At 42.5% G+C, this 26,147-nt stretch overlaps 1 protein-coding gene across 4 annotated transcripts in view; it reads left to right on the top strand.

The window, feature by feature from the left end:
- DDX3X (DEAD-box helicase 3 X-linked) overlaps positions 1-26,147 on the top strand; it is a 31,819-nt gene that overhangs the window by 1,264 nt on the left and 4,408 nt on the right. The window contains exons 2-16 of one of the 4 annotated variants that reach the window (XM_034754233.1): positions 1,284-1,338; positions 3,240-3,290; positions 8,600-8,734; positions 11,624-11,747; positions 13,386-13,547; positions 13,634-13,733; positions 15,720-15,855; positions 19,044-19,129; positions 20,205-20,303; positions 20,391-20,551; positions 22,572-22,716; positions 22,827-22,971; positions 23,326-23,507; positions 23,598-23,715; positions 25,402-25,558. In XM_034754233.1, coding sequence (XP_034610124.1) covers positions 1,284-1,338; positions 3,240-3,290; positions 8,600-8,734; positions 11,624-11,747; positions 13,386-13,547; positions 13,634-13,733; positions 15,720-15,855; positions 19,044-19,129; positions 20,205-20,303; positions 20,391-20,551; positions 22,572-22,716; positions 22,827-22,971; positions 23,326-23,507; positions 23,598-23,715; positions 25,402-25,558 — 1,856 coding nt within the window. Of the gene's footprint in view, positions 1-1,283; positions 1,339-3,239; positions 3,291-8,599; positions 8,735-11,623; positions 11,748-13,385; positions 13,548-13,633; positions 13,734-15,719; positions 15,856-19,043; positions 19,130-20,204; positions 20,304-20,390; positions 20,552-22,571; positions 22,717-22,826; positions 23,017-23,325; positions 23,508-23,597; positions 23,716-25,401; positions 25,559-26,147 lie in introns of all 4 variants that reach the window. The other 3 variants (XM_034754224.1, XM_034754250.1, XM_034754242.1) reach the window with 3 other exon arrangements.

The raw sequence follows: 26,147 nt of genomic DNA, 5'->3' as shown, positions 1-26,147 counted from the left end.
TCCCCCCCCCCCCCCCCCGTCAATAATTATTAGCCTAAAATGGCAGGCTGTGTTAAGGGTACAGTTGAAAGTTTGAATCGGAGAGAAATCTGCGGTTGGTTACCTTATCCCCCGATCCACTCACCAGAATTGGAATGACACTTGCTTGTCATAACAGTGGTGTCAGTAGGCAGCAAGTCGAAACACCATGCCTTGTACTTTGTTTGCATAGGATTGCAAAAAATAGCAAATTTTATTTTTAAGTAGGAGTTGAACATCTGTTAGCTAAATGGAAGCCCCCCCCCGCTAAAAGTTAGTGTTAACATTGAAGGTTTCTTCTACTTAGATTTTTTTATGTAAGTGGAAATGGCACGCTGCCAAAAGCCATCCTCTTACACAACCATACTTTCGGAGACCACTTGTAGACCTTTTTGTGAGGTACTCCAGCCTTTTCTGAGAAAATCGTAGTCCTATAATTCTCTGGAATTTTTTATAAATGGTAGTTAGTTTGTGCAACCAGTAGGCCAGCTAACCCCACTCCAAGTTGAATCTGGAGTTGTGCCAAATACTGACAAATCACAGCCTGCCTAAACTAAAAATCTAAAACTCCTTCCTAGTGTTTAAGGCCTAGATTGAATGCCATGTAGTCACGTTGCAAGTGTTACTAAAGCAGTGCCTTCCTACCCCCATACTGCTTTTTTTAGTAAAAGGAAGACAGCCATTTTATCTTGTATGATTACACAAAAATCAAACTATTTATTGTCTGAAAACTGTTCTGGAACAACCATGTGTGTGTTTTTTTTGTTTTGTTTTTGTTAAGAATTGTGTATTGGGAGCCTTTCTATATTCATTATAGAAAGCATCGTTGCAGCATTTTTCTAAAGTGTTCCCATGGTCCTAAAAAATTCAGTAGCATAAGAGGGAAATTATTGGAGTTCTTGATTTGATTATCTTAATTGTTGAATTGCAAGTACTGAGGGCTAGGTTCTGGTTATCAAGCAGTCACTGAATGTGGTGCACATTCATTTGTGGGCATAAAAGCATTTGAAAATTGATTTGTCACTGGGCTATGAAAGTAGAATAGCACCAAAGATCATGGTATCAGTTTTAACACTTTTTTTACTACAATTGCTCTTCCTGTAGGCTAGAAGCTTGCTTGCTTGTTCTTATGAACCTCTCCAGTGCTCCAAACCAACCCAAGTTTCATTAGTAATCTAATTCTTAATAACATGATATGAATTGATGGCAATGTGTTAATGTAAACTACAGGAATGCTATATGATTTATTTATTTTTTTTTGGTAGTTTGCTGGTCTAGACCTGAATTCCTCAGACTCTCAGAGTGGTGGAAGCACAGCAAGTAAGTATATGTCTTGATGTACATGTTCTCTTTTGGTTATACCCAGATATATAGTTAGAAAAATAGCTGCTGCTTCTGTACAGCTTTGAAAAAATGCAACCCATTCCTAGGCTTTTATTTAAAAATGACCTTAACGTAAAGGGGGGGGGGGAACTAAAGGGGTTGACTTTTTTATTTGGGGGGGGGGGGGATGTATTGGATCAATGAGTAGCATAGGTTAATACTCCTTCCCTTTTTAAAGGCAAAACCTATTCAGATCCTTTGGGATTTAACTTGATAGAAGCTGGTCTCCAAGTTTGAGACTAGTTCTGGTTTTCCCCACCAGGTATGTCTTTGAAGTAGGCATTTAGTTAGAAGCTAAGCTGCATGAGGGGGCCCTTCAACTCTCAAATTTAGTTGCCTATTGGGGCAGTTTCTTGTCTTGCATAGGCATCTTTTCATAGTGGTTCTGGGATGCCAATCTACTTCCACTCTAAGTCAGTTAATGGAGTGTTGCTTTGAAGACCTGAATTGCATCTTCTGGCATATGGAATTAATAGCATTTCTGGGAGGCTCTTTACTGCAGCACAGGACTGAGGCCCTGATATGGGTGGTGTCAGTAGGGGAATCTTCCTTTTGATTGTATGAATTTCACATTTGATTCTTATTCAAGAATCACACTTGAAGCAAGGGTATCTTAGTGTTCTCTTCTGCTGAGGTACTGAAATTTGGAGCAAAGGAGTGATCATTTTGCTTCTAGTAGTGATCTGAAAGGGGATGGTAGATTGTCTTTAGATACTTAGAGCTCAACATCTCCTGACAGCATCTGTATGTGACTGATGTTGCTCAAGTAGTGTTATAGCCAGTGCCTAAGCTATCTGGCATCAATTTCTTTGCTCCTTAAAACTAGAAGTGTTGTATAGAGAGAACATCCCTGGGTGGTAAGTAGAATGTCTTACTATACTATACTCAAGCCCACCAAATAAACCATATTCCCTAGAGCAGGGCTCAGCAACCTTTCAGGAGTGCTGTGCTGAGTCTTCATTTATTCACTCTAATGTAAGGTTTTGCGTGCCAGTAATGCATTTTAATGTTTTTAGAAGGTTTTTCTATAAGTCTATAATATATAACTAAACTATTGTTGTATGTAAAGTAAATAACCTTTTAAAAATGTTAAAGAAGCTTCATTTAAAATTAAAATGCAGAGCCCCCCGAACCAGTGGCCAAGACCCTGGCAGCGTGAGTGCCACTGAAAATAAGCTCCTGTGCTGCCTTTGGCACATGTGCCATAGGTTGCCTACCCCTGCTCTAGAGAGATGCAACAAGATGTCCTTTCTGAAAGCTCACTATTGGGGAGGCTCAGCAAGAATCATTTCAGTGGACTTACTGGGGAAAGTGCTCTAAAATGGTATTGTGTAAGGTCAATGCTTCCTGAAGTGTCAACATGCTAAAACTGAGCTCTACCCTTGGTCTCAGAAGTTGAAAGTCAGAGGGTTGGATCAAATCTAGCTAGCCAAAATGCTGCCAAATTCCACTGACCAAGGACAACTGGAGAACCAGCCAATTCTCTGCTATGAAGCCATAAAGCACATAGATGACTGAGGCCAAACAGCACTCTTACATTTGTGTTGAATAGAAGGGGATGGCAAATACATTCTTGTGAAACAATGTACAGCACAAATGCCTACGTCAGACTGCGCTGTCTTGGGCAGCTTTTGAAGCCTCTAGAATTGAGGCAGGTTCTATGGGCCTTAATTGGGATGGTGTATGTGCATGAAGAGTCCCTAAGAGGCAGATAGTTGAAACAGATCTTTCTCAGAATAAAGACACTCTTGGTGGAGAAGACACTTTACAGATGTTCCCACTATATATTTGTATGTGGTTCTTTAACAAAACTAACTAGTGTCTCTTCTTCTTTTTAGAAGGTCGATACATTCCTCCTCACTTACGGAATAGAGAACCTTCAAAACAGGGTATGTGTTTTTTGTTTGTTAATGTGTTGGCATTCCTTAATGCCAATATACAGCAAAGGACAACTGCAAGTACCAATCATGCTTGAATTCTCATCTCAATAGTCAGATACGCATGTCAGATTTGACATTTTACACTACTCTTCAGTGTAAATGTGTCTTTTTTTTTTTTTTTTTTTTTTTTTTCTTTCCTCTCTAGGTGGTTCTTTACATAGTCATAAGTCTTTTGCTTTCATTGGCTGTATCACTAACTTAAACACTAAATTTGACCTTGGCTGTAATTGAACTGTCACTTGATTATATTGTGCAGGATGTCTACCAAGCCTGAGACTACATCAGCTTCCAAGTTGCATAGGTCATAATCAAATGACAGTGTTGAAGCAAGATGGACTCTTAATCTTATAAATAAATGATTGTTTTGCTGTAGTGATCTGGGGTCAACCATATCCGTTCTAATCACTCATTGGTGCTAGTGTTAGGAAATCTCTTGAGTGCAGTGTATCTCCAAAAATTAGTTTAACTTCACTCCTGCTGTCACTTCTGAGGAAGTATACAGTCTGGATCCATTTTCCTGTGGATAGGAGGCACGTCTCAATTCCCTACACCGGGGATTGATAAAATTCATACTGTTGCTGGCTGGCATTGAGTAGTAAAAATGATTCTGGTACACTTCAGTTAAGAGTCTGTGTAATGTCTCTTTTTATAAAAAGAATAATCCATGGGCAATAGCAGCAGTGCAGTGTCAACAGTACCCATATCCTTTTTCCTATGGCCCAAAACAGCAAACTTGTTTCCTGCTGCCATTGGGAAACATGGAATATATGAGAAACGGTGGTTTATGTATGGCTTATGAGGGGGCTGCTTACTATAAAATGAGACTTACGTCAGATAAAATGGAGCTGTCTGATCTTTACCTGATCTATGGACAGTTCAGAGTTTTGGGAGGGAGGGTAGAAGTTACATCCCTGTTGATGTAATACATAGGAGGGGAATCCTTAATTCTTTCCTTTCCTTTCTTCTCCTTCTTAGTGAGTCTGAAAGAGGTAAGTCCTTCAGACAGCTCAATGAATGGTATTTGCACACTACTGCAGTAGTGTGTGGACATAATATGCACTGAGTAGGTGGAGCAAAAATGGCACAATCCCTTGTCAGAAATGGCAGCCCAATAGTTAGAATTGGGCAGCTAAAACTACAGTACATGGCAATGGGTATTATGAAAAGTGTCAGTCAGCTGTGTCACTTTACTTCATGCAACTTGCTAGTGGAAAGAAGACTGACAAGCTTGAATCAAGTATTTTGCTAAATTTAGCAAAACCACCACTGTAATCCAAGAAACTGTGTATTCTGTTACTCTTTAATTTTAAGAGTATGCCTTAAAATTTTTATTGTCCAATCTTGACTAGTTAAAACACATATAAACCATCTTACATTAATTCTATTTTTAACTATTTAGTAATTTACTTAACTTAGCAACTCAGCTTTTGATAACCTAGTGAACTCTAATGGAGATCCCTGTATTATTTCACTTCTCAACATTAGATCTAGTCTAAAACACTATTCCTGGGATAATGGCACCAATTGATTTTTGGAGATACTGAAATGGAAATTTGACCTTTTCAGCCTAGTGCTTCTGGAGCCATTTAGCACAAACCATAAACTTATTCTGCTTGCAAGCACTTCTAAAAATTCAAGGTTAAAACTTGAGCAGAGCACTTGCTTATCTCCAGGTTTGTGGCTGTTGAAGCATACCCCTCCATATTATAACTAGCCTTATCTTAATATTAAAATACACCCTTTTTTCCTTAGGTAGGTATTGTCTAAAGCAGCACAAAGTCAGCCTGTCTATCAGTTGAATATGCTGGAATGTATAAAGCCTTTGCGGCTTAAGAGTGGTCTGGGAAAGAAAATTGTCCATTCATGTTTCAATTAATGGATTGATAAGTGATAGGATAGGCTAGACCTAGTAGAGTGAAGTCCCAAACCTCACTGACTACTCAACTACAGGAAGGTGGAGCCAAAGTGCTGCTGATACTTCCCCCTTCAATGCATGGTAACTCATTCTAAATCCCATTGGCATTGTTTATGGATGGTTTTTTCCTTTAGCCCACAATTTTCCAAACTTACCCATGGCATAGCCCTGAGATTATAGGGGTGCCACTGCTTCAGCTTACTACAGATGGCAGGAAATGCTCTAGTCTGCCTCCAAGATTTATAAAAAAAATACGTCGTTTCTATGCCATATTTCTTTGGAGGGAGACTCTTCAGGATGCAGTTACTGATGGGAGAAGCCTGGTGCAGTGGATCCAAAGCCATGTTGTGGGGTAGAAGAGAGCTGCTTCTCTATTTGCCTTATTTCTAATGTGGGTATATCCTTAAAATGCCCTTCTGAATTGCCTATGGAGACCATCTTGCTTCACTTGCAGTAGAATCCTTTGATTTACCAATTCCTTGAATGGTAGAGTAGGTGGAGTGTTCAAGTAATTCTGAAGTGGAAGTGATTCAAATGCTTGCTGGCCCAAGATAATACTTCTTAAAGAGCAATGGTAGAAATCGTCCTTAATAGGGTTTATATTTCACTAACTGGCTAAAACATTGTTCAATCTTACTGGATGAAATGAGATGCTGTACTGTTCAGCTGACTCATGAATGTGCCAACCACTTTCTATATGGCATGCATGGGAGAAAACAAAAGCCTTTAACTTGTGGAATTTTGTCTGTCCTCTATGGAAATCTGCCTTCCCCCCCCCACCCCCCTACAATTCTTTTGTGGCCATACCAGGCACTTAAATTTCATCTGTGTACTTTTAGCTTCTCTGTAATGCCTCTTTGATCATCAGGTTGATGGAACTATGCCTGATTGGAGAAAGTATAGAATACATTCTGTGCCTTGAACTTTCTTTAAGCCTTTTGGTTTTGACTCTGCTATATCCCTGGAGTTTTCATGGCTCTCTTTACGACAGGAAATATCTGTAGCTACATGAAAAACTACTATTCCAATTCAGGGCCACCATCAAGAAGCTGTAAGTCCATATCATCAGCGCACTGATGAATAACTATGCTATTCTATAGCATGAGTTGAAACTGGCTATACAGCAGTGACTTAAAGAACTAACAAATGTTTGGTTTTTGCGTGTGGTTTTTTTTTTTTCATTTTAAATTGGCAATCACCCTTTTTGACTGCATTTCAGCTGTTCTGGAGATATGTATACTAGCTGCTTGGCTTAAAATGTTTTTATGTAACACGGTCAAATATCTTAGGTCTGTAGAATCTGTTATAGTGAGCTTATATTAAGAATGTACACGTATCTGGTATCCAAGCAAGCTTCCAAAACACAGCTGGCCATTGTTCATGGGCTGTAGTTGATAGTAATCTTTAATACCAACTCTAAAGCAGTAGAAAGACATGAGTATGGATGAAATCTTGCTTTTCAGGAGTACTGTAGGGCTACTCTGGTAAGAAATTGCACCCTTGTAGACTTCTCCTTAGGGTAGTTGCACTCTTAGCCAAATCAGCTAAGCCAGTAGCATTCTGCATTTTAATCACCACAGATGGTGTAATCACCACAGATGAATGAAGAGTAGGTTTAAAAACAAGGTTGGTTGGTTTTTATTTTTATTTCCTCCCCCCCACCCCCAAGCCTTTGTCCACTGTACCCTATTACAACATTTAGCATGGCTTTCTCTCGAACTTGTCTACGGAGGCAAAGTGGTCTAGTAGTAGTAATGTGGGGGATGAAAGGTTGCCATTCCATTTACCGTGAAAGCCTAGTAAAATGACTTTGGCAAAGAATACCAGTAAATGGTTATAAAGCCAAGGTCTCCACAAACACTTGCAGGATAAGTCAACTCGCATCAGACCTTTATTTCTAACAAACAGTGCAGTTCTATTTGCACCATTGTTTGAGTTCTCTGTATTTGGAAACAGATGAAAGCCATCATGCATAATGAGACTCAAAGCTAAAATTGACTTCCACTGGCTTATTTGAGTTGCACTTCCTCATGTAGAGGAAAGTGTGTGCAGTCTAACTTGGACACTTGCATGGGTATAAATGACACTTGGTAAAATCCTGTATGTTGCTTGCCATGTTTTTTCATCACTAGTTCACCATTTAAAATACTGTCTCCTAGTTGTTGCTAGTTAACGGCACAGTTCATTCCTTAAGCTTGTAATCTGTTCTGCTTGCCTTCACAAATTTAAAATTACAATTCACTCAGACTGAAGACTTGCTCTAAATACTACTTTCTCTAGCTACTACTGCCTTGGTATAGATGTGGCTGCATGTCTCTTTACTAAGGCCTGGTTGAAACAAAGCTATGCTACGTTAACTGAAAGCTGGACTGACTTTTAAAACTGGCACAGCTTTGTCTGGTGACACTAGATCTAAACCTTGCTGAAACTAATTCACTATGCCCATGTCTTGCTGGGTCATTTCCTATATGAAATAAGGATATCAAAATCTTCACCTCCTGGGATCTGTTCCTTTCTGTACCAGTGAAATCTTAACATAGCAATTGAGACCTCTCCAGAAATGCAGCCGTTAACTCTCTGGACCCAGTCATTGATTCATTGCTAACCATCTATTCCCCTTTCTTAAACCCAGTTCTTACTATGACCTGTCTTCCAATACTGCTTTGCTTCTGTGACACCATATACTATACTATAGTCCAAAATTCTTAGGAGTTCATCCTGTGTAATTGTCTTCAAGTGAAAAACCTACTAAAATCTGGCTTTCCTGACTCTTAAAGGAAGCCTGATGGCTTGGTTTATTCTCATCTGTTAACTAAGGAGCAGACAAAAGGTTGGAGGGGAGAATCTTAAATCTCCCTCAATTACTATTTTTTCAGAGCTATTCTTAACTACCTGGAGTTCTTCCAGCAGGCTCCATCAGCTTCTAGTATGGCAATAACCATAGTGCACAGCATACTCTTGATGTTTGCTCCAGTTCATTAACATCTGACCTAGCTAACTAAACTAGCTTTCAAAGGAACCTTTTCACCAAACTCAGATTTGGTTTTGGCTGAGTTTGGAATTCTCTCCTCCATAAGAGTTAACAGTTTGAACAATGTTTAGTAAACTAGAGAAACTGTTCTTGCTGTGCATCCTTCCCAATAAAGTGGTCTGTAGCCCCAATTAGGGATAGGGACCTAAAAGGATCCCCTGCCTTTGGAAGGATTCTGTATTGCTGCAGCTTTTTGCATTCTGGCAGTAAAGGTTACACCACCTCTGGATTGGTGCTATGGAGCTTGCAAACTGCTCACTGGCATGAGTGACATTTTCCTTTAATTGTTTCACTTTTTATTCTCTGCCAAAGATTCCCCCAACTGGGACTCTGGTCGCGGAGGTAATGGCTATATGAATGGCTATGACCGAGACAGCCGGATGAATGGCTATGATCGTGATCGCAATGGGTTTGGATCTAGAGGAGGATCTGGACATGATGACAGAGGTGGGCGAGGGGATTGTTAAACTGTCACCTTTCAGCCAACCGCACTCCTGCAATTTGGTGTGGAGACAAGATAACTACTCTACTGTAACAACTATAGAATAGTTTTCCTCCCATAAGTTTCAGTTTGGCTTAAATTTGTAGCGTGTGAAACTGAGATCTCACATGAATGCTAGTGGCTTATGAAGTTGGACTTATTAGTGCATATGGTTGGTACTGATTTAGTGCTGAGCTGCCTGTCTTCACCTACCATGATACAAGAAATGGGGCTTACAGACCTTAACTGAGATTGGGGTGCCATTATGTTTGCTGCTGCTATATTATACATGGCTAGAAGGTCTGCTTTGAAGAGTTCACACTGTAAATGGAGAATACAAAAGGTGGGAGTCAGCTGTTTACAGTCTAAAACAAGAGTAATGCTGCCAGAGTAGAGTGACTTCCCCAAGGTCATGCAGGAAGTCTGTACTTAAACAAGGAATAAAACTGATTTTCTGGTTCCCAGTCCAGTGCCATAACTACAAACGAGTCTTCTAGCTCAAGTTGAATAATCAAAACATCAGATTCTGAACTTTGCCCCTGGAAAGCATCCACAAAATGACCAAGTACTCTACCACTTTTTCAGTGTTGCTTGTGTGTAAGGGATGCCTTAAAACAGGCACTCCTCTATTCATTAAGCTGCCTTGCTAATAAAGGATTTTCATGTTTATTGATCTACATTTTGAAATGTTAAACTGCAGATTGGTTGGCCAAAATACAAATATGGTCCTAAAACTATTCTCAAATCAAAACCAATTCAAGTGTCAGTAAGTGCTTTTAGTGGCTCTAAATTGCATATAACTATCACACAACTTCAACTTTGTCCTTAATGACACCATACATCTAGTTCACTTTTAACTCTCCTGGTGTGGTTACAGGAAGAGTTGTTTGGCTTAATATTTCATTTCCCATCTCAAAACAGGAAAGCAAGAAAGATGGACAGTCTGTATCAGGGTCTCAAACTCAGATGACCCCAAGGGCTGCATGAGGACTAGTGCATTGGCCTGAAGGTTGCATCACTGACACCCTCCCCCCATGCCTCTGGCCCCGCCCCCACTCCACCCCTTCCCTGCCCCATTCCAATACCTTCCCTGAAGTCCCCACCCCAACGCTGCCCCCAGGGGGTGCAGGATGCAGCAGGGGGCTCAGGGCAGGGAGTTGGGATGCAGGCGGGGTTCAGGGTGTGAGCTCCAGCTTGGTGCCACTTACCTAGAGCAGCTCTGGGGCGGTAGTGGCGCTCCCTGCCTGCCTTGACCCTGGCTCCATGCTGCTCTGTTCCAGGTGTCCCTGCAGCCCTGGGGGAGGGGCTCAGGCTTCCCGGCTTGTGTGGCAAGCCACTCTTCTAGGTACCTCCCACAAAGCTCCCATTGGCTACAGTTCCCTGTTTCTGGCCAATGGGAGCTGTGGGTTCAGTGCCTGGAAGGAGGCAATGCCAGAGCCCTCTGCCTCTCTCTCCCCCCCCCCCCCCCCGGCCCAAAGGGGCATGCTGCCAGCTACTTTAGGCACTTGCAGCATCAGGAGGCAATCCCATGGGTGGGCAGGGAGCAGGGGGGGGGGGGAGGGGGGGGGGGGGGGCTTGGCAGGCCACACACAAGAGCCCTGCAGGCCATGTATTTGAGATCCCTGGTCTATATTATGCAACCTGTAGGATCTTTTTTGAATGAGCCTTCAAGAGGTGGATAATCAATTTCAAAACTTCAGGATGCGAAGATATAATTTCACATAGATGTAGTGACCCCATCACTTTTGGGTGGGAGCTGCGGAGTTTTGCCTGCTTTTCTTGTAGGGGTTGGAGAAATTTTTGTTCAGCAGCCAAAGGAGGTTGGAGCTCAGATTTATGTACAAGAAGGAAAAAACAGCTTGATTCTCCAGCTCCAAAAATTAGACTTTTCAAGGGTAGCAGTTTGCTATAGTTTCAGTTTTTGTTAACAATGTATGCTAATATAGCAATTGAGCCAGTCATTGGTGTCTTGTTGTTTGGAGTACTATGAAATTCTAAGGAATGAGCTACTATGGCTGGGTGTGGTGAAGAGTGGCTTCGTTAAGTGCCTGTGGACATTCCTTCCCAGAATATTAGACTAGTAAATTAGAGCTCAGTGTGCTTTAGATTGGGTTTTTTTAACTGCAGCAATTTAGGTACAATTCAGGTTATGAGCACAACATACTGAGACTATTTTATACTAAGTTGGGGTAGCCACGTTTACTGACCCTCCAAGCCACATGACAATCTCAGAAGTTCAAGAGCTGGGATGCACCTGACAGGGCTCAGGGCTTCAGCCCTGCTCCTGCTACAGCCCCAAGCCTTGGCAGGTGCACCCCATGGGGATGAAGTCCCAACCCCCCACCCTGCTGCAAGGCAGAGGTCCCAAGCTTCCCCTCCCCCAAGTCTGGTAGGTGGAGAATTTTGGGGGTGGTGATGGTCAGAGCTGCACTATAATGGTAAGAGCCAGATGTGGCTCACAAGCCACAGTTTGGCTATTCCTGTACTAAGTCCTTGTTTTTGTGTATTAAGTGTAGATTTAAATAACTGAATAGTTGGACTCTAAAATGTGAATCTCTTGCTTGACCTGTCATTTCATTAGTACTGTACAACTTCCCAATATTCTCTAACTTCATGAGTATAGCTAGCCATGTGTCTGAAATCCATCTCCTGTGCTAAATCACTAATAAGTGTGGGGGTGGGGAGAATGCACTCTATTGGAGTTTTCCTTTTGGTTAGCTCCTAACCCATGTGCACCTTCATGGTGGCTTTAGATTGAACAGAGTCTTTTGCTTGTTAAAATTGGTTTGTCACCTTGAACAGAGACCTCTTGACTTTTATGACTAGAAAAGTAACCCTTTTCTTTCGATGTCTAGGATTTGACAGTGGGTGGAATTCTGGTAGAGACAAGGATGCATACAGCAGCTTTGGTGCTCGGAGTGACCGTGGGGGAAAATCAAGCTTCTTTAGTGAACGTGGGAATGGGTCAAGAGGAGGAAGGTTAGTATCTTCTTGCTCCATGCAGAGCAAAACTAACTTTTACATCTGCACTAATAAGTTTTGTGGTAGGACTGTGATCTTGCCTCCCTCTAGCTTCAGTTCTCAATATGACATGGAAACAGGGCTACTTAGTAATTTGGGGCAGCAGAATGAGACCCCTGCTTGGAAAACTAGCCTTTCAGGATAGGCAGTATTGTAAATAACTTAGAATCATAGAATATCAGGGTTGGAAGGGACCTCAGGAGGTCATCTAGTCCAACCCCCTGCTCAAAGCAGGGCCAATCCCCAACTAAATCAAACTTAAAGCAGTGTTTCTCAATCTGGGGTCATGAGCAGGCTGGCATTAGCGGGTAAGAAGCAGGGCAATTGCTTAGGGCCCCACAAAACGAAAGTACATGGTTTCAGCCCCATGAGGCAGCTGATTCTGGGAACCCCATGCTGCAGGGTGGCTGAAACCCCAAGCTTAAGGTAGGGGTTGCCAGCACAAAGGTTGAGAAACACTGACTTAAACTGACTGACTTGGTTTGAGTCTTTGGACTAGCTAATGACATTGGAGTTGTAGTGATTTGCCACTTCTGTGGCATGGCAACAGGATGCTTGCATCACAGGTGAACACTTACTAGATATTGGGAGCAAGTGCTTAATGTAAAATGACAGAATTGACGTTGGAATGCTCTCAACATTTTTTTTTCTCATTAAAAGTGTAGCTGAGAACAAAATCTGAGTGAATTTAATAAAACAATTGGGTAAGACTCTTGCAGGTTCTCTCCCTTTATTTGGTCAGTTCTAAACACCTCATGTTTGTATGCACAAGTATGGTGAGAATGACCTTTTTCGCCTCGTTAGTCCTGTATCCTGAATTTTCTCAAACATGGTTTACCAGACCTAAAACTAAACGCAACCCAGGTAAGGACTCTTTTCTACCTCTTATCCAAATCCCATTTTACAAAGAGGGAGCTTGCCTGTATAATGCGGTCATTGCCATGGCAAAGGGCCAAGTGTACTTGAGTTAAGAATTTCCATTTGTATGAGCAATAAAATGTAGGAGCAAGTTAAACTTGCCAGTTGTGAATTTTTACTATAAAGTACATTCAATGAATTAACATTGCTTAATGTGCCTCCCCTTTGTACAAAACTGTCACCTTTCTAGAACAGGTATGCACTAAAACCTGTAATTCAAACACATGTAAAAGGGAGAATTCTGAATTGCCATTCTACAGGTAAATGTCAGTTTCTCTCAACTTACAAACTCTAATTACTATAACTCTAAAAACTTTAATTTTTTTAAAATACTGTTACTTAACTCCTATAACTAGTTAGCTTCCTATTTTGATTATTAGGCTTATGCTCTAGTTTATAAACAATTGAGGAGTTAATGTATAAAGCAGCACTGTTAAATTTTCCCCTAAAACATGAGTCACTAACTTTTACCGAACAAAGTATGTGTAATGTACACCAGCTCACCCTGTTGGGTACACCCTACTTTGTTGAACTTGATTCCAGATTTGGAATATAACACTACCTTATTTTACCTAATGTGTGGAATTAATATGCAGCTAAACATAATGGGCCTCAGTTTGCATGTCCGACAACCACCCTTGTTGAGCTAGATTTCTAAATAGGTTTTTTGCTGTTTAGATTTGAGGACCGTGGAAGAGGCGGTGACTATGATGGTATTGGCAGTCGTGGTGATAGGGGTGGCTTTGGCAGATTTGACCGTGGTGGAAATAGTCGCTGGTCTGAAAAGTCAGATGAAGATGACTGGTCAAAACCACTTCCACCAAGTGATCGTCTGGAACAGTGAGTAACTTCATTTAGGTATCGGCATGACAATCAAATCTAGGTTAACTAGTAGAATACTGATGTCTTCTGTCATCTGCTTTCAGAGAGCTCTTCTCCGGAGGCAATACGGGCATTAACTTTGAGAAATATGATGACATTCCTGTTGAGGCAACAGGCAGCAACTGTCCTCCACATATTGAAAGTGTAAGCTTTTTAAATTTTTAATATTGAATCTAGATTTTCAGTTGCTATATACCAAGTTGCTATATACCAAGTAAGCACACTTCCAAGTGAAACCTGATGAATCTGAGAATTGGTGCTCCTAGTGCTTAAACTATGTCCAGCAACTTTTTCCTCCTGATACAGTGGATCCACCATACTTTAGTGAATCAGAAAGCATGACAGAACAGTTGGTAAGCAAGCTATGAATGGTGAGAGTCACTTGTTTGACAGCTTCCCTTATGTTGCTTTAATAGCTACATCATAGGAAAGATTTCATCCAGAGAGAAGCATATGTGGTAAAGTGTCTGTAAGTTTTGGTGTTTTTTGTGTTAAACCTGTTGCAATGTGCTTATAGTAGATAGTTATAGAAATGCACCTTGCACTTGGAGTAGAAGGTGGTGAGGTTTGTTATGGCCCATTAGAATGAAGTCTAATGTATCTTCATCCATGGAGAAGGCATTGTCTCCTATGCAGATTTTTTTTTCTCGTTGAGAATTCCATTGTGTACTCCTGAGGGAAATCTGCACAAATTTCTGTGCACAATATTTTAAAATTCTGCAGATTTTATTTGTCAAATAAAATGTGGAGGCTGCAGCATGGCAGTGTGGAGCATCCTGCAGCTGTTCCTCCTTCCCCCTCCCAACTCAACAGTGAGGCTGCACCCAACACAACACAAGGCCCTGCCACTCCACACCAAGTATGGGCAGACAGGCTCAGCTCAGCAGGATCCTTGTGTGGGGTGAGAGGGTTCTGGGTGTGGGGCAGCTCAGTGGGGGGGGGGGTCTGGATGCACAGGTTTGGGAGGTTCTGGGTGCAGGGGCAATGGGATGCTGCACAGGGGGTGTCCAGGTGCTGAGGGTTAGTTGGGTGGGGGTATGGGTTCAGCTGTTTGGGGATCTGGGTGTGGGATGCTTATTGGGTCAGTATAGGGGGTAGTATCTGCTCCTCTAGATGCCTTTTGCATCAGGGCACAAGTATGTAAAGGTCATAGGTCTGGGCCTGTGGGTACTGCTGACTGCACTCTGATCGAGAGTGTATGAGTGCATGCATCCTATGATGGACCACCCATAGGGACAAAACATCTCAAACTTCAGTTACTGTACAGATAAATAAATTGTACTCTTTGGTGAAATAGGGCAACAGGTGAACACAGCTTTCTGGGTTTTTGTCAGGCAACCAGCAGTGTAAATAGTGTTTTGTCATAACAGATGACTTTTGTTGTTCTCGGCACGTGATGGCCTGCCAGTATGCCAATGATCAGGAGACCTGCTATGTAGTCAGTCCACAAGTGCTTTGAGACAACTAATAAATTTTTGCTATATCTGATTAGTGACTGCCTTTCTGGCATCTCTTTATGATGAACTGATCATGACTTGCAGGTTTCTCAGTTTAACACACTGGTCTATTGTGCAAGATTAAACTCTGCATTAAGGACCACTGCAGTATTTTAAAGACAGATTTCATGGGAAAGGGGCAGAGAAGGAACCTAGTGATGCTCTTCTGCTACTGGCTGGTGTTTTGGCAACTTAAAAGCCTGAAAGGTTTTATTGGAGGATATCTTGGTTTATAGAAGTGGTGCAAGAGCTTGTTCTTGCTTCAATTGTAGGGATGGGGTGTGTGTGGTTTTATAGGAGTTTTTAGATGGGATGTCACGTGATCAGAACTAGTGGTCTCTGGTTATGCATAGGTCTCATTTGCTTGGAAGCCTGACTTCTGATACAAGAGTTCTACTTAGTCTTAAATTTTTATGCTGCTTATACATAAGCAAAGAGGAACCAAGTACTTGTTTGTCTTTTTAGTATGTCAAGTTTAAAATCCTGTTAAATTGTGTTTTTGTGTACACGTACTGAGCAGATTGATCTTATGGATACATGAGTCACTTGGGCTGAGCTGTATTTTCAGTGAGAAGGTTCTGAAGTCAGTTTCCCACTAACTTCTCCCCTCCACCCCCCCAAATGTCTGTTACAGTTCAGTGACCTTGACATGGGAGAAATTATCATGGGCAACATTGAGCTCACTCGCTACACCCGTCCTACTCCAGTTCAGAAACATGCTATACCTATCATCAAGGACAAGAGAGATTTGATGGCCTGTGCCCAGACAGGTAGGTTTCTGACCTTGCACCTATAACAATATTGACTTTCCAGTTCAGCTTGAAATGGGGGTGGGAATTGGATCAAATCTTCAAGCTGCAGATGATAAAAATCACTAAAAGGAAAGGAAGGAACTGCTTGCTCATGACAGACAAACTTAGTCCTCCTGCATTTCCCACTTACTGGGAACTGTAGCTTGCTATCTTTAGAGCAAGAACACACTAGCACAAAATCTGGATTGACCAGTTATAGAGGTGAGGTGACTGACTTGTCATGCCCTCCTCTGTGGGTGCTAGGTGCCTCTTAGTACTTAGAATATGGCATTTTTAAGGTTTTAGTACATAACTTAATGGCAGAAGATGGTTGCTTCTGCCAATTCAGACAACTGCCATATTTTGTGTTCCTTTTGCCCAAGTGAGATCAGTATTAACTCAATGTAGTGAAAGGTAGGGGGAGTAAAATTATCTGCCTTGACTCAGCCTTGAGTTCCTGGTTCAAGTGCTTGCTCGTGTCCATTCCATTGTAGGGGTGTGTATGCACTTGTGCCAGAGGAAGTTTTTTCCCTCAGTGGTATCCATAAGGGGGCCCAGCTCTGATGCCCTCTGGAGTGGCATGCATATACATCAGTAGAAGCGCATTGCCAGCTCCCCCGACCCTCTATTCCTTCTTACTGCCAGTGACCATGCTGGAACATCTCCTTGCCTCACTAGGCTTACTCCTCACAACTAGGCACAGTTGAGAACTTTCTGTATATAGTTAGAAATTTTAGGTTTATTTTATAGTTCCCTTACTGTGGATTTAATGTTCATTTGTTAGTCTCAAATGGTACTTAGCCTAAGGACAGGGCATGCCCTGGTCTTTAAATGTGCCTGTTGCAAGAAACACTTGCCAGTCAGTGATTCCCATAGAAGCTGTTTGAACTGTTTAGGGGAAACCTGCATTAGTGACAAGTGTCACATGCAAGAGCTTCAGAGCACAGAACAAAAAGGAGTGAGATAGTTGTCTGAGTGCTCCTTATGGAGTCAGCCCTTACTCCAGCCTCAGAACCAACCAAATTGGATTCTGCTCCTAGCACTGCAGCCTCGGTGCAAAGCACACTGCTGACACCGGCGTCAGACCAGCACCAATCCCCATCCCCTGCTACTGGCTAAAAGGCAAAGTCTGGGAGCGGACATTCTCCTGTGTCCCATTAAAGGGAAGGAGAGGGCCGGAGAATAGCAAAGACCCATGAGGGCTGAGTAGTTAAGCCCACTTCAAGATCCACCTGCCACCCCAGGGAGTGGCAGAGGCACTCTGCACCTGATGGTGTCATCCATTCTGGAGGCCCTTCAGGCCATTAAGGCTATGGATGTGCCCTGTTGGAAGGGTGAATCTGCTTTGGGACCCTTCCAACAGTCCCCATCAGTGCTGCGCCACTCCTTGCCACAGGATGTCCCATCAGCACTTGCTTGAGCAGCACCATCAGCCCACAGACACGAGTTGGCTTGCCTGCCAGAGTTCCTGGTGTCAGTCCCTGGGCTCAAGGCAGTGATAGCCAGCAGGCTGGTGCAGACCCACAGAGGCGCAGCACCAATTCCCAGAGCCCTGGTGCTAGGAGCACCCAAGACACTCTCCAGCACATGGCACCAATCCAGAGGATTGAGACACCGGTCCCCAGAGCTCTGTTGCTGGACCAACAGTACAGTTCACCACCAGCATGTCTGCATCCTCCAGCATATCAGTCTACTCAGCTTCCTGCTCGACAGAACAGCATCACTCGGTAAACAAAGCGTCAATTACCAGGGTATCAGCACCAAGATCACGGCACTGAGAGCCATTGCCCTCGTACAGATCCTCTGCAGAGGTTTGGGACCAGAACTGACAGGATTGGGGTAGACAGGTGGCCGTGGCACTGTCCTAGTCCCCCAGACATGTATTCCCCCTCCTCAGGCTACAACAGCAAGGAGATCTTGCCCGTGGGCTAGGACCACCCATCAAGAGGACCAGCATTCCCCGCTGGGCCACCAGTGACTGCATGACCCATGGGCCAGTGGCCGGCCCCTGGTAACTCTGGAACCCCTAGGGATTTCCCCAACCATTGCAGGGGCATAGGTCAGCCTTGGGTATCCAACAGACTGTCAGCAATAGCCTCTCACCTGCCTCAGTCTCTGACATGGAGTCAGAGCAGGCTCCCTGGGTTCTGCAGGGTTGGCAGACCCATACCTGCCTCCTCATCTTCACCTAATGAGGCAATAGCAGAGCCCTTTCACCTGGTTTTCCCCCAGGACAATGCCAAGGCTCACCAGGAGCTCTTGAAGAGGGCATCCTTGAACATGTGGCTGGAAGTCAAGGAGTTGGCAGGGTCCTTGGACTCCTTGTTTGATGTACTGAGTGCAGCAGCCCCCACCAGGGTGGCATTGCTGGAGCACAAGGGAGTGATGAAAATCACTACAGCCATGTGGTAGACATGTTCCTTTCTGCCCACTTGGAGATGGGGACAGCATGAAAATACCCTTAATGGGGACATAGTATCTTTATACCCACCTTGTCACAGGATCATTGTTGGCATGCAGGAGCCAGTCTTACCTCACGGCTTGGATGCTGCATGCACTCTAGTCAGGTACAGCAAGTTCTCTTGGAAAGCAGCCCTCCACCAGAGCAACTAACCTGGCAAAGTGGAAACACTTCTGCTGGGCATCTAAGCGCAACATCTCCCCAACCCTGTTGTCTTTACAGTTCATTTTGGATTACTTGCTTCATTTAAAGCACATGGGCCTTGCCTTTTCTTCAGTCAAGGTGCGCCCAGCAGCCATATTGGCTTTCCATCCTCGTGTCCAGGGTAAATCTGTATTCTCACATGAGATGTCAATTGGGTTCCTGAAGGGCCTTTAATAGCCCTTTCCACCAATCCGGGGCCCGGTCCCACCCCTTATACTGGTGCATACATGCGCCACACCAGAGCCAGTCATCTACAGATACCACAGGGGGATGCGGGGAGACTTCCAGCACTGGCACATGTGGTAAGTGCACACCTACAATGGAATGGACATGAGCAACAAATCTCAAACACAACTCTTATCTCTTGCCTTGTTAACAATGTCAGGAGCACAGTCTAGTTCAGCTAGGTTGTTTGGAATACTGTGTAAGGTGTTGCAGCTGATAACTCAGTGGAAGTATTGATGCTCTTATTGTCAAGATTAACCTTTGTATTTCTTAATAGGTTCTGGGAAAACTGCTGCATTTCTTCTACCAATATTGAGTCAGATCTATACAGATGGTCCCGGTGATGCTTTGAGGGCTATGAAGGCAAGTTCTGAGATGTGCAGTCCCAGAAATGTTAAAACCAGCTCAGTCTCCCGCAGGATGCTTTTCTTGCCTGCAATTTTTCTGTTAATATTTGTTCTTTCTAGATATGTCTGATTATAGTAGTCATACTAACAGTCTGTTTCAGAGAGGCCTGTGCCCAATTTCTTACCCCCAATAATTTAGAGGGAAGGCTTCAGAGCTGCTCATTTGTTGCTTGTCTGCTCACTTACAGGCGGGGGGAGGGGGGAGTGGGGTTATTGGCTCACAAACATAACCATCTAATGAACAAATTGGTCTTCGTTCAGACACTCAAAGAGGAAGACCTTAAAACAAAACTGCTTGAAGCCAAATTTCAATTCAGTTTAGGCCAGTGGAGGACTACAGAGCTGTTCTTAATGGTCTAGGGCCTAAACTCTTCTTTAGGACTAGTCAGATAATAGAAGTATGAAAGGATCTCTTGCAGTGTGGCTTCCAGAATGAAGGCTGAAAAAACCATACTGGTAATAAGCATGTCTTGTAGCCACTGAAATGTGGCTATTTCTAAGTAAAGTTACTCCATGGTGCAATAAGATTTTTTTTTTTTTTTTTTCCCCCCCCTTCCCCAATAAAAAATGTCAGAGTATTGAATCCCTTTTGTAAGACTTAAAAATAAGTAGTGTTCACAGGGAATCTTTAAAATCTCCGTAGTTCTGCTCCCTAAAGACCTATTGTTAGCATTGTCACCTAGCATCCCTGATAGTGTAGCTGGGACACAAGTCTTCAGAACCAATGCCTAAAGTATGATTGAGACTTTCTGCAGTGGAAGACTTCCTGTACTTCTTTTTAACAACTCATAACAACAGGTCCTTTGGAATATAAATAGCCTTGATTGCAGGTAGTGGTCCAATTTAGGGCAAAGAAAGCTGTAGATGCTCCATTTTGTCTGATCCGTGCTCAGCCAAGAGTGGATCCTTGCCGTGCTGGTGGCAAGAAAGTTTCAGAATTGTGGGGGGAAGGATGTGCCCGGGGTTTGAAATGGCTTTAGTTTCAACTCTTTAAATTGGAAGTATTTATTATTCTAACTGTTTTCCTTCAGGAAAATGGAAGGTATGGACGCCGTAAGCAATACCCAATCTCTCTAGTCCTGGCTCCAACTAGAGAACTGGCAGTGCAGATCTATGAAGAAGCCAGAAAGGTATCTTTGGCAACTTGTCTGTATAATATGAGCTTTTTAAAAAAACAAAAAAAACAAAACAGAAAATAACTAGTTCTGTTCTTACAGTTTGCATATCGTTCCAAAGTTCGTCCTTGTGTTGTCTACGGTGGTGCTGACATTGGTCAACAGATCCGTGACTTGGAACGTGGATGTCACTTGCTTGTGGCAACTCCAGGACGTCTGGTTGACATGATGGAGAGGGGGAAGATTGGATTGGACTTTTGCAAGTAGGTGAAGTGATCTGGAATTTGACTGTCTTATAAATGTCTATAGCATTTCTGACAAGATCCTGGAACTTAGCTGTCGATTTTTTTTAAACTGAAAAAACCCACATAAATGTAAATAGCAATCCATAGGATTTTTCTCATGTTTTGCTAGACAGTCCTTTAGGAAAGGCTTACTAGTTGACCAGTTATATGGGATTTGTATTGTGACATCTATGCCTGTTGTATGAATAATGAACACTTCCCAGGTTCTAAAACAGGGCAGTAGTTGCATAACACCATTTCTCTCCCCCCCCCCCCCCCCCCCCCCCCCCGGATATTCCTCTGGTCTCACATTCAGATAATGGCTCTCCAGCAGCCTGCACCTATTTAGGAGTCTCCTACAAACTTGCTTCTTGTACTAATCTCTCATGCTGTGGATGAGACACTCTAAGCCAGTGTTTCTGAAACATGGCCACCAGGGCCTTCTCTTGGGTCCACTGCCTCCTGGGTCGTGATGGGGGGGGGGGGGGGGGGGGGAGGGAGAAGGAGAGGAGGGTTGGGTTTGCCCCCCCTTTCCAAATCACAGCTGGCCCCTGCTGCCTTGCTACCCACCTCCCTATCCACAGCTTAATTTGTCCCCCAGCTTGCCAGGGTTGAGTGAATCTGCTGTGAAAAGTGATATTAAGTTTTGATACTGCATTTCACTGCCTCCTAGCTAGCAAGCCTGCTGCTGTGAAAAATATTAACAAACTTACAATATCACTTCACAGCAGCAGGCTGCTAGCTAGCAAATCTTTATTAAAAAGAGCCAGCAAAACAACAAAAGATAAGAACATGCAAAGCACCTTATTCTTGGTTCTGTTCTCTTTAGGTCAGGTAAAGAATGGAGACCACTGTACATTATTTTTATTACTGTTAGCTCAAAAAAACCCCAAACCCTTCATAAATTACAATGATTTGGACATTTATGTGCATGGTTTTCCCCTAAAATTAGTATTTTTAGGAAAAATTGTTAAAGCAAGCAAGAGTTGGTGGTCACACTGAGGCCACCAAAAAATTTGTTGAGAACCCCTACTCTAAGCTGAGGTTCCTATGGGAATGATCATGCTGTGTGCTCCAAGAATTTTACTGCCAAACTAGCTGTCAAACATTTGTAAAAGCATGCCTTAGTGCTGTTAAATTGAGTAGTTATGTCATCTAAAACTACACATAGCTCATAAATACTTCCCAACTAATGTCAGGTCATACAAGCAGTCATTGAATAATCTTGGCATACTGCATTAAATATTTAATTGCAAATTGGTTTATTTTTTTTTTTTTTAAATAGCCTGGCTTGTGTGTGGGGATAAACTACTGTATGTACTCATTCATTAGCCCGTTCGTTTATAAGCTGACACCCCCCTCCTCCCCACACACAAATGAATAGGTAAAAATAGCAAAAACTGCGTGACCCTTTCATAAGCCGACCCTATATTTCAGGGGTTGGGGAAACTTTGGCTCCTGGACTGTCAGGGTAAGCCACTGGTGGGTCGGGACATTTTGTTTACTTGGAGCGTCTGCAGGCACAGAGCCCCTCAGCTCCCAGTGGCCGCGGTTTGCTGCTCCAGGCCAAAGGGGGCGGCAGAAAGCAGCACGGGCCGAGGGATGTGCTGTCCGCCACTTCCTGCTGCTCCCATTGGCCTGGAGCAGTGAACCGCGGCCAGTGGGAGTCCGAATCGGCCGAACCTGCAGATGCGACCAGTAAACAAACTGGCCTGGCAGGCCAGGCAACTTACCCTGGCAGGCTGCGTGCCAAAGGTTGCTGATCTCTGTATTAGATACTCAATTCAATGATTCTGTAGAGTTTAAAATCCTCAAATTGTGTTGTAGACTCATTTATAAGCTGACCCCCCTGATCTTTGATGCATCTTTTTGGTATAAAATATATATTTTTTTCAAATTACCATATATACTCTGCTTATGAACGAGTATATATTTTAATTTAAAAAAAAAAACCTGTTCCTCACTGTAAGCAATTTTGATCCTGTTCATCTATTCCCAGATACCTGGTACTGGATGAAGCTGATCGCATGCTTGATATGGGGTTTGAGCCTCAAATTCGCCGTATTGTTGAACAAGACACTATGCCACCAAAGGGAGTTCGTCATACCATGATGTTCAGTGCTACTTTTCCCAAGGAAATCCAGGTACTGTCTGGCTTGAGGCTTTTTTGACCTACAAGCTTAATGTAAGTACTTTCTGAACTCCCCCAGTCTTTGTGGGGGAAAACAGTGGGAATTTTTTTGTCTACCTCTAGATGCTTGCCCGTGACTTCCTGGATGAATATATCTTTCTGGCTGTTGGCAGAGTTGGCTCTACATCTGAGAACATCACACAGAAAGTAGTGTGGGTGGAAGAGTCAGACAAACGGTCATTTCTGCTTGACCTGCTAAATGCCACAGGTAAAGACTGTTTGGGAGAATTTCAACACAGCTCTAATGGCTCAGGTAATGAGAATCTATGTTAGGTGGAGGAAAAGCTGTTAGTCTTTTCCTCCCTGTTTTTTCATATGTTGTGAATGTTTTGGCTTTGACTTAAAACAGTATGCATGCAAATAAACTACTTGGGTAATATAAACATCATGGGAGGGGGGAGTTGCCTTGGTACTCATCTCATTGAATGAAGTAATGTAATACGCAATTAAACTGGAGCAGAAGATAACTGCCTTTTACCACATGGGGGGGGGGGGGGGGGCTAAATACTTGCAGATGTAGCATTGCTGGTGGCAAATCTGTGGTTTTAACTTCTTGCATTAGGTAAAGATTCACTAACTCTGGTGTTCGTGGAGACTAAAAAGGGAGCTGACTCTCTGGAGGACTTTCTCTACCATGAAGGATATGCTTGTACAAGCATCCATGGAGATCGCTCTCAGAGAGACAGAGAGGAAGCTCTACACCAGTTCCGTTCAGGCAGAAGCCCAATTCTGGTTGCCACAGCAGTAAGTGTCTAACTTAAGACGTTTAGTTTATTTCACTTCGTTCTTGTGAAGCTTTGCTAGGAGCTGACAGTTGAACTTCTTCACCATTAGGTTGCAGCAAGAGGATTGGACATTTCAAATGTGAAACATGTCATAAACTTTGACTTGCCAAGTGACATAGAAGAATATGTACATCGCATTGGTCGTACAGGCCGTGTGGGAAACCTTGGTAAGACTCAAGTGCATTGTCTACTAAAAGATGCTCTTCAAATTAGTATTCCAGTGGGTCATAAGTAACACTATATACATTAGCTAATGGAGTAAACTCAAACTACAAAACAAAGCTTACTTGAGCTACTGCTTCAAACCCACTTCTAGTCTTTGCAGCAGTAATCTTAATTCCAGTTTTATTAAATTGAGCAAAATTCCATGCAAGTCTTATTGCTTCAGTCTCTCTTCACTGCCTGTTTGACAAAACAGTGTTCTTAAAATGAACGTGTGCTCGGTCATCATATATGCATTATAGCAGTTTCAGATGTGGCAGAATGTGGGTAAAATGGAGCAGACCACCTACTATTCTCCCCCCAAGGAATTCAGTCACACATTTAATTTAACAAGCATCATCGGTGTGGAATGATGGCCGAAGCATGAAGGGGCATACGAATGTTTAGCATATCTGGCATGTGAATACCTTGCAATGCCAGCTACAAAAATGCTGTGCAAATGACTGTTCTAACTTTCTGGTGACATTGTAAATAAGAGGCTAGCATTATTGCCTGTAAATGTAAGCAAACTTGTTTCTCTTAGTGATTGGCTGAACAAGAAGTAGGACTGAGTGGACATCTAGGCTCAAGTTTTTTACATTGTTTTGTTTAAGTGTTTTTACGCAACAAAAACTACATTTGTAAGTTGCACTTTCACAACAAATTGCACCATAGTACTTGTATGAGGTGAATTGGAAAATAATTTTATCATTTTTACAGTGCATATGTTTGTAATAAAAAATCAAGTGAGCACTGTACACTTTTGTATTCTGTGTAATCGAAATCAATATATTTGAATGTTGAGAAAAATCCAAAAATGAATTTAATTGCACACTGTTAAAACAATACCAATCTAATCCATTTTAATAGATTACATTTTTAGTTAATTTATCAGTTAACACATGCAGTTGACAGCCCTAGAAACCAGTACAGCAGAGTTCCAGTTGGCTTTCTTAAAAACAAAACAAAAAAAAAGCTGCTACATTCTTGCATGCAGGTGCACATGGACCAACTGCCATTTATGCATGTTCTGGTAAAACACAAATCAATATAAATGAGGAAATAAAAGTATTTGGAATGCAGTCGTTGCTGCAAGGGCTGGTATAACACCATAATCTGGATTAAAATTATACCAAGTCCTGTAGGCTGGTTCACTAACATCAGGTTAATAAAGCAACGTGCCACAAGAGAAGGCTCACTGACACTTCTGCTTCATTGAGAGAGGGAGAGCGCTCAAAGTGAATTCCCAGGGAAGGAAATGGGAACCAACATCATTTGGATGTTGGCTGACTTACTGTAAATCTGAGGGAATTCTGCATCTGCTAGGTATCTTCCTACCTGATCCCCAATTACATAGTATTCTAAAGTTTTGTATATCAAACCTCAAGTAAAGAGAAACTAGCAAGCTTGCATGCAGTCCTTCAAGCCTAGTGGTATCTGACAGATACTTACTTTTATTAGGCAGCTTCCTGTCCCGAGACCAATTTCAAGTATCGTTAAAGTTCAGTACTAGCCTGTTTAATATAAAACCCACCAACTAACTATTTTTTTTTTTTTTGTCCTCCTGTTCAAGACACTATTTCTGTGTAGCTCAGATGAACTTGTACTTGAAGCATCATACCATGTTGAGAATAATTTTTTTTTTTTTTAAGGCCTTGCCACCTCATTCTTCAATGAGAGGAACATAAACATCACCAAGGACTTGCTAGATCTCCTTGTTGAAGCTAAACAGGAAGTACCATCGTGGTTGGAAAACATGGCTTATGAGCAGATTCATAAGGGTGGTAGCAGTCGTGGGCGTTCGAAGAGGTAAGTGTAACTTGACTAGGACTCTGACTACTTAAGGGCATAATCCATTTCATGCCAGTCCCATGGTTGCAAATTTGGGTTCCTATTGCCTAAACCTTTGCTTTAATTACACTTCAGATGGGCGAGTTAGCTAAAACTGTCTTCCATGTTGATATATTTTAGTACTGCTGTCACTATGATTGCACTCTGGCTCCTCTAAATTGCCCCACGTTGTTGGTCTTAACATTTACCTTCCTTTATAGTAGAGTTGGAAATACAAATGATCTGAGAATTTGCTTTTCCATTAGAAATAGAAGTTTTTCTTCAGTTTGCTTCAAACTGAGCCCCTCATAGGAAGCCACATCTTGTCATTTAAGTCCCCTCTATGCTAAAATGTCCTATTATGAAAGTCTCCAAAATCCAGTTAAACTGATCTTTTAAGAGCTGGATAATCATTTCTGGATGAGGAACAAGTAAGACCAAGACTTTTTTTTTTTTTTTTTTAAACATTAGAAAGGGTTGGCAAACTGGACTTTCAAGATTTACTGTAAAGTGGGTTCTGATAAGCTGTTAAGAAGATGAATTTGTTTATCAAGTTAACCATTTTTAA

This window comes from Trachemys scripta, chromosome 1, assembly GCF_013100865.1.
Source record: "Trachemys scripta elegans isolate TJP31775 chromosome 1, CAS_Tse_1.0, whole genome shotgun sequence".
Taxonomy (NCBI): domain Eukaryota; kingdom Metazoa; phylum Chordata; order Testudines; family Emydidae; genus Trachemys; species Trachemys scripta.
This window is presented reverse-complemented; position numbering and strand designations above follow the sequence as displayed.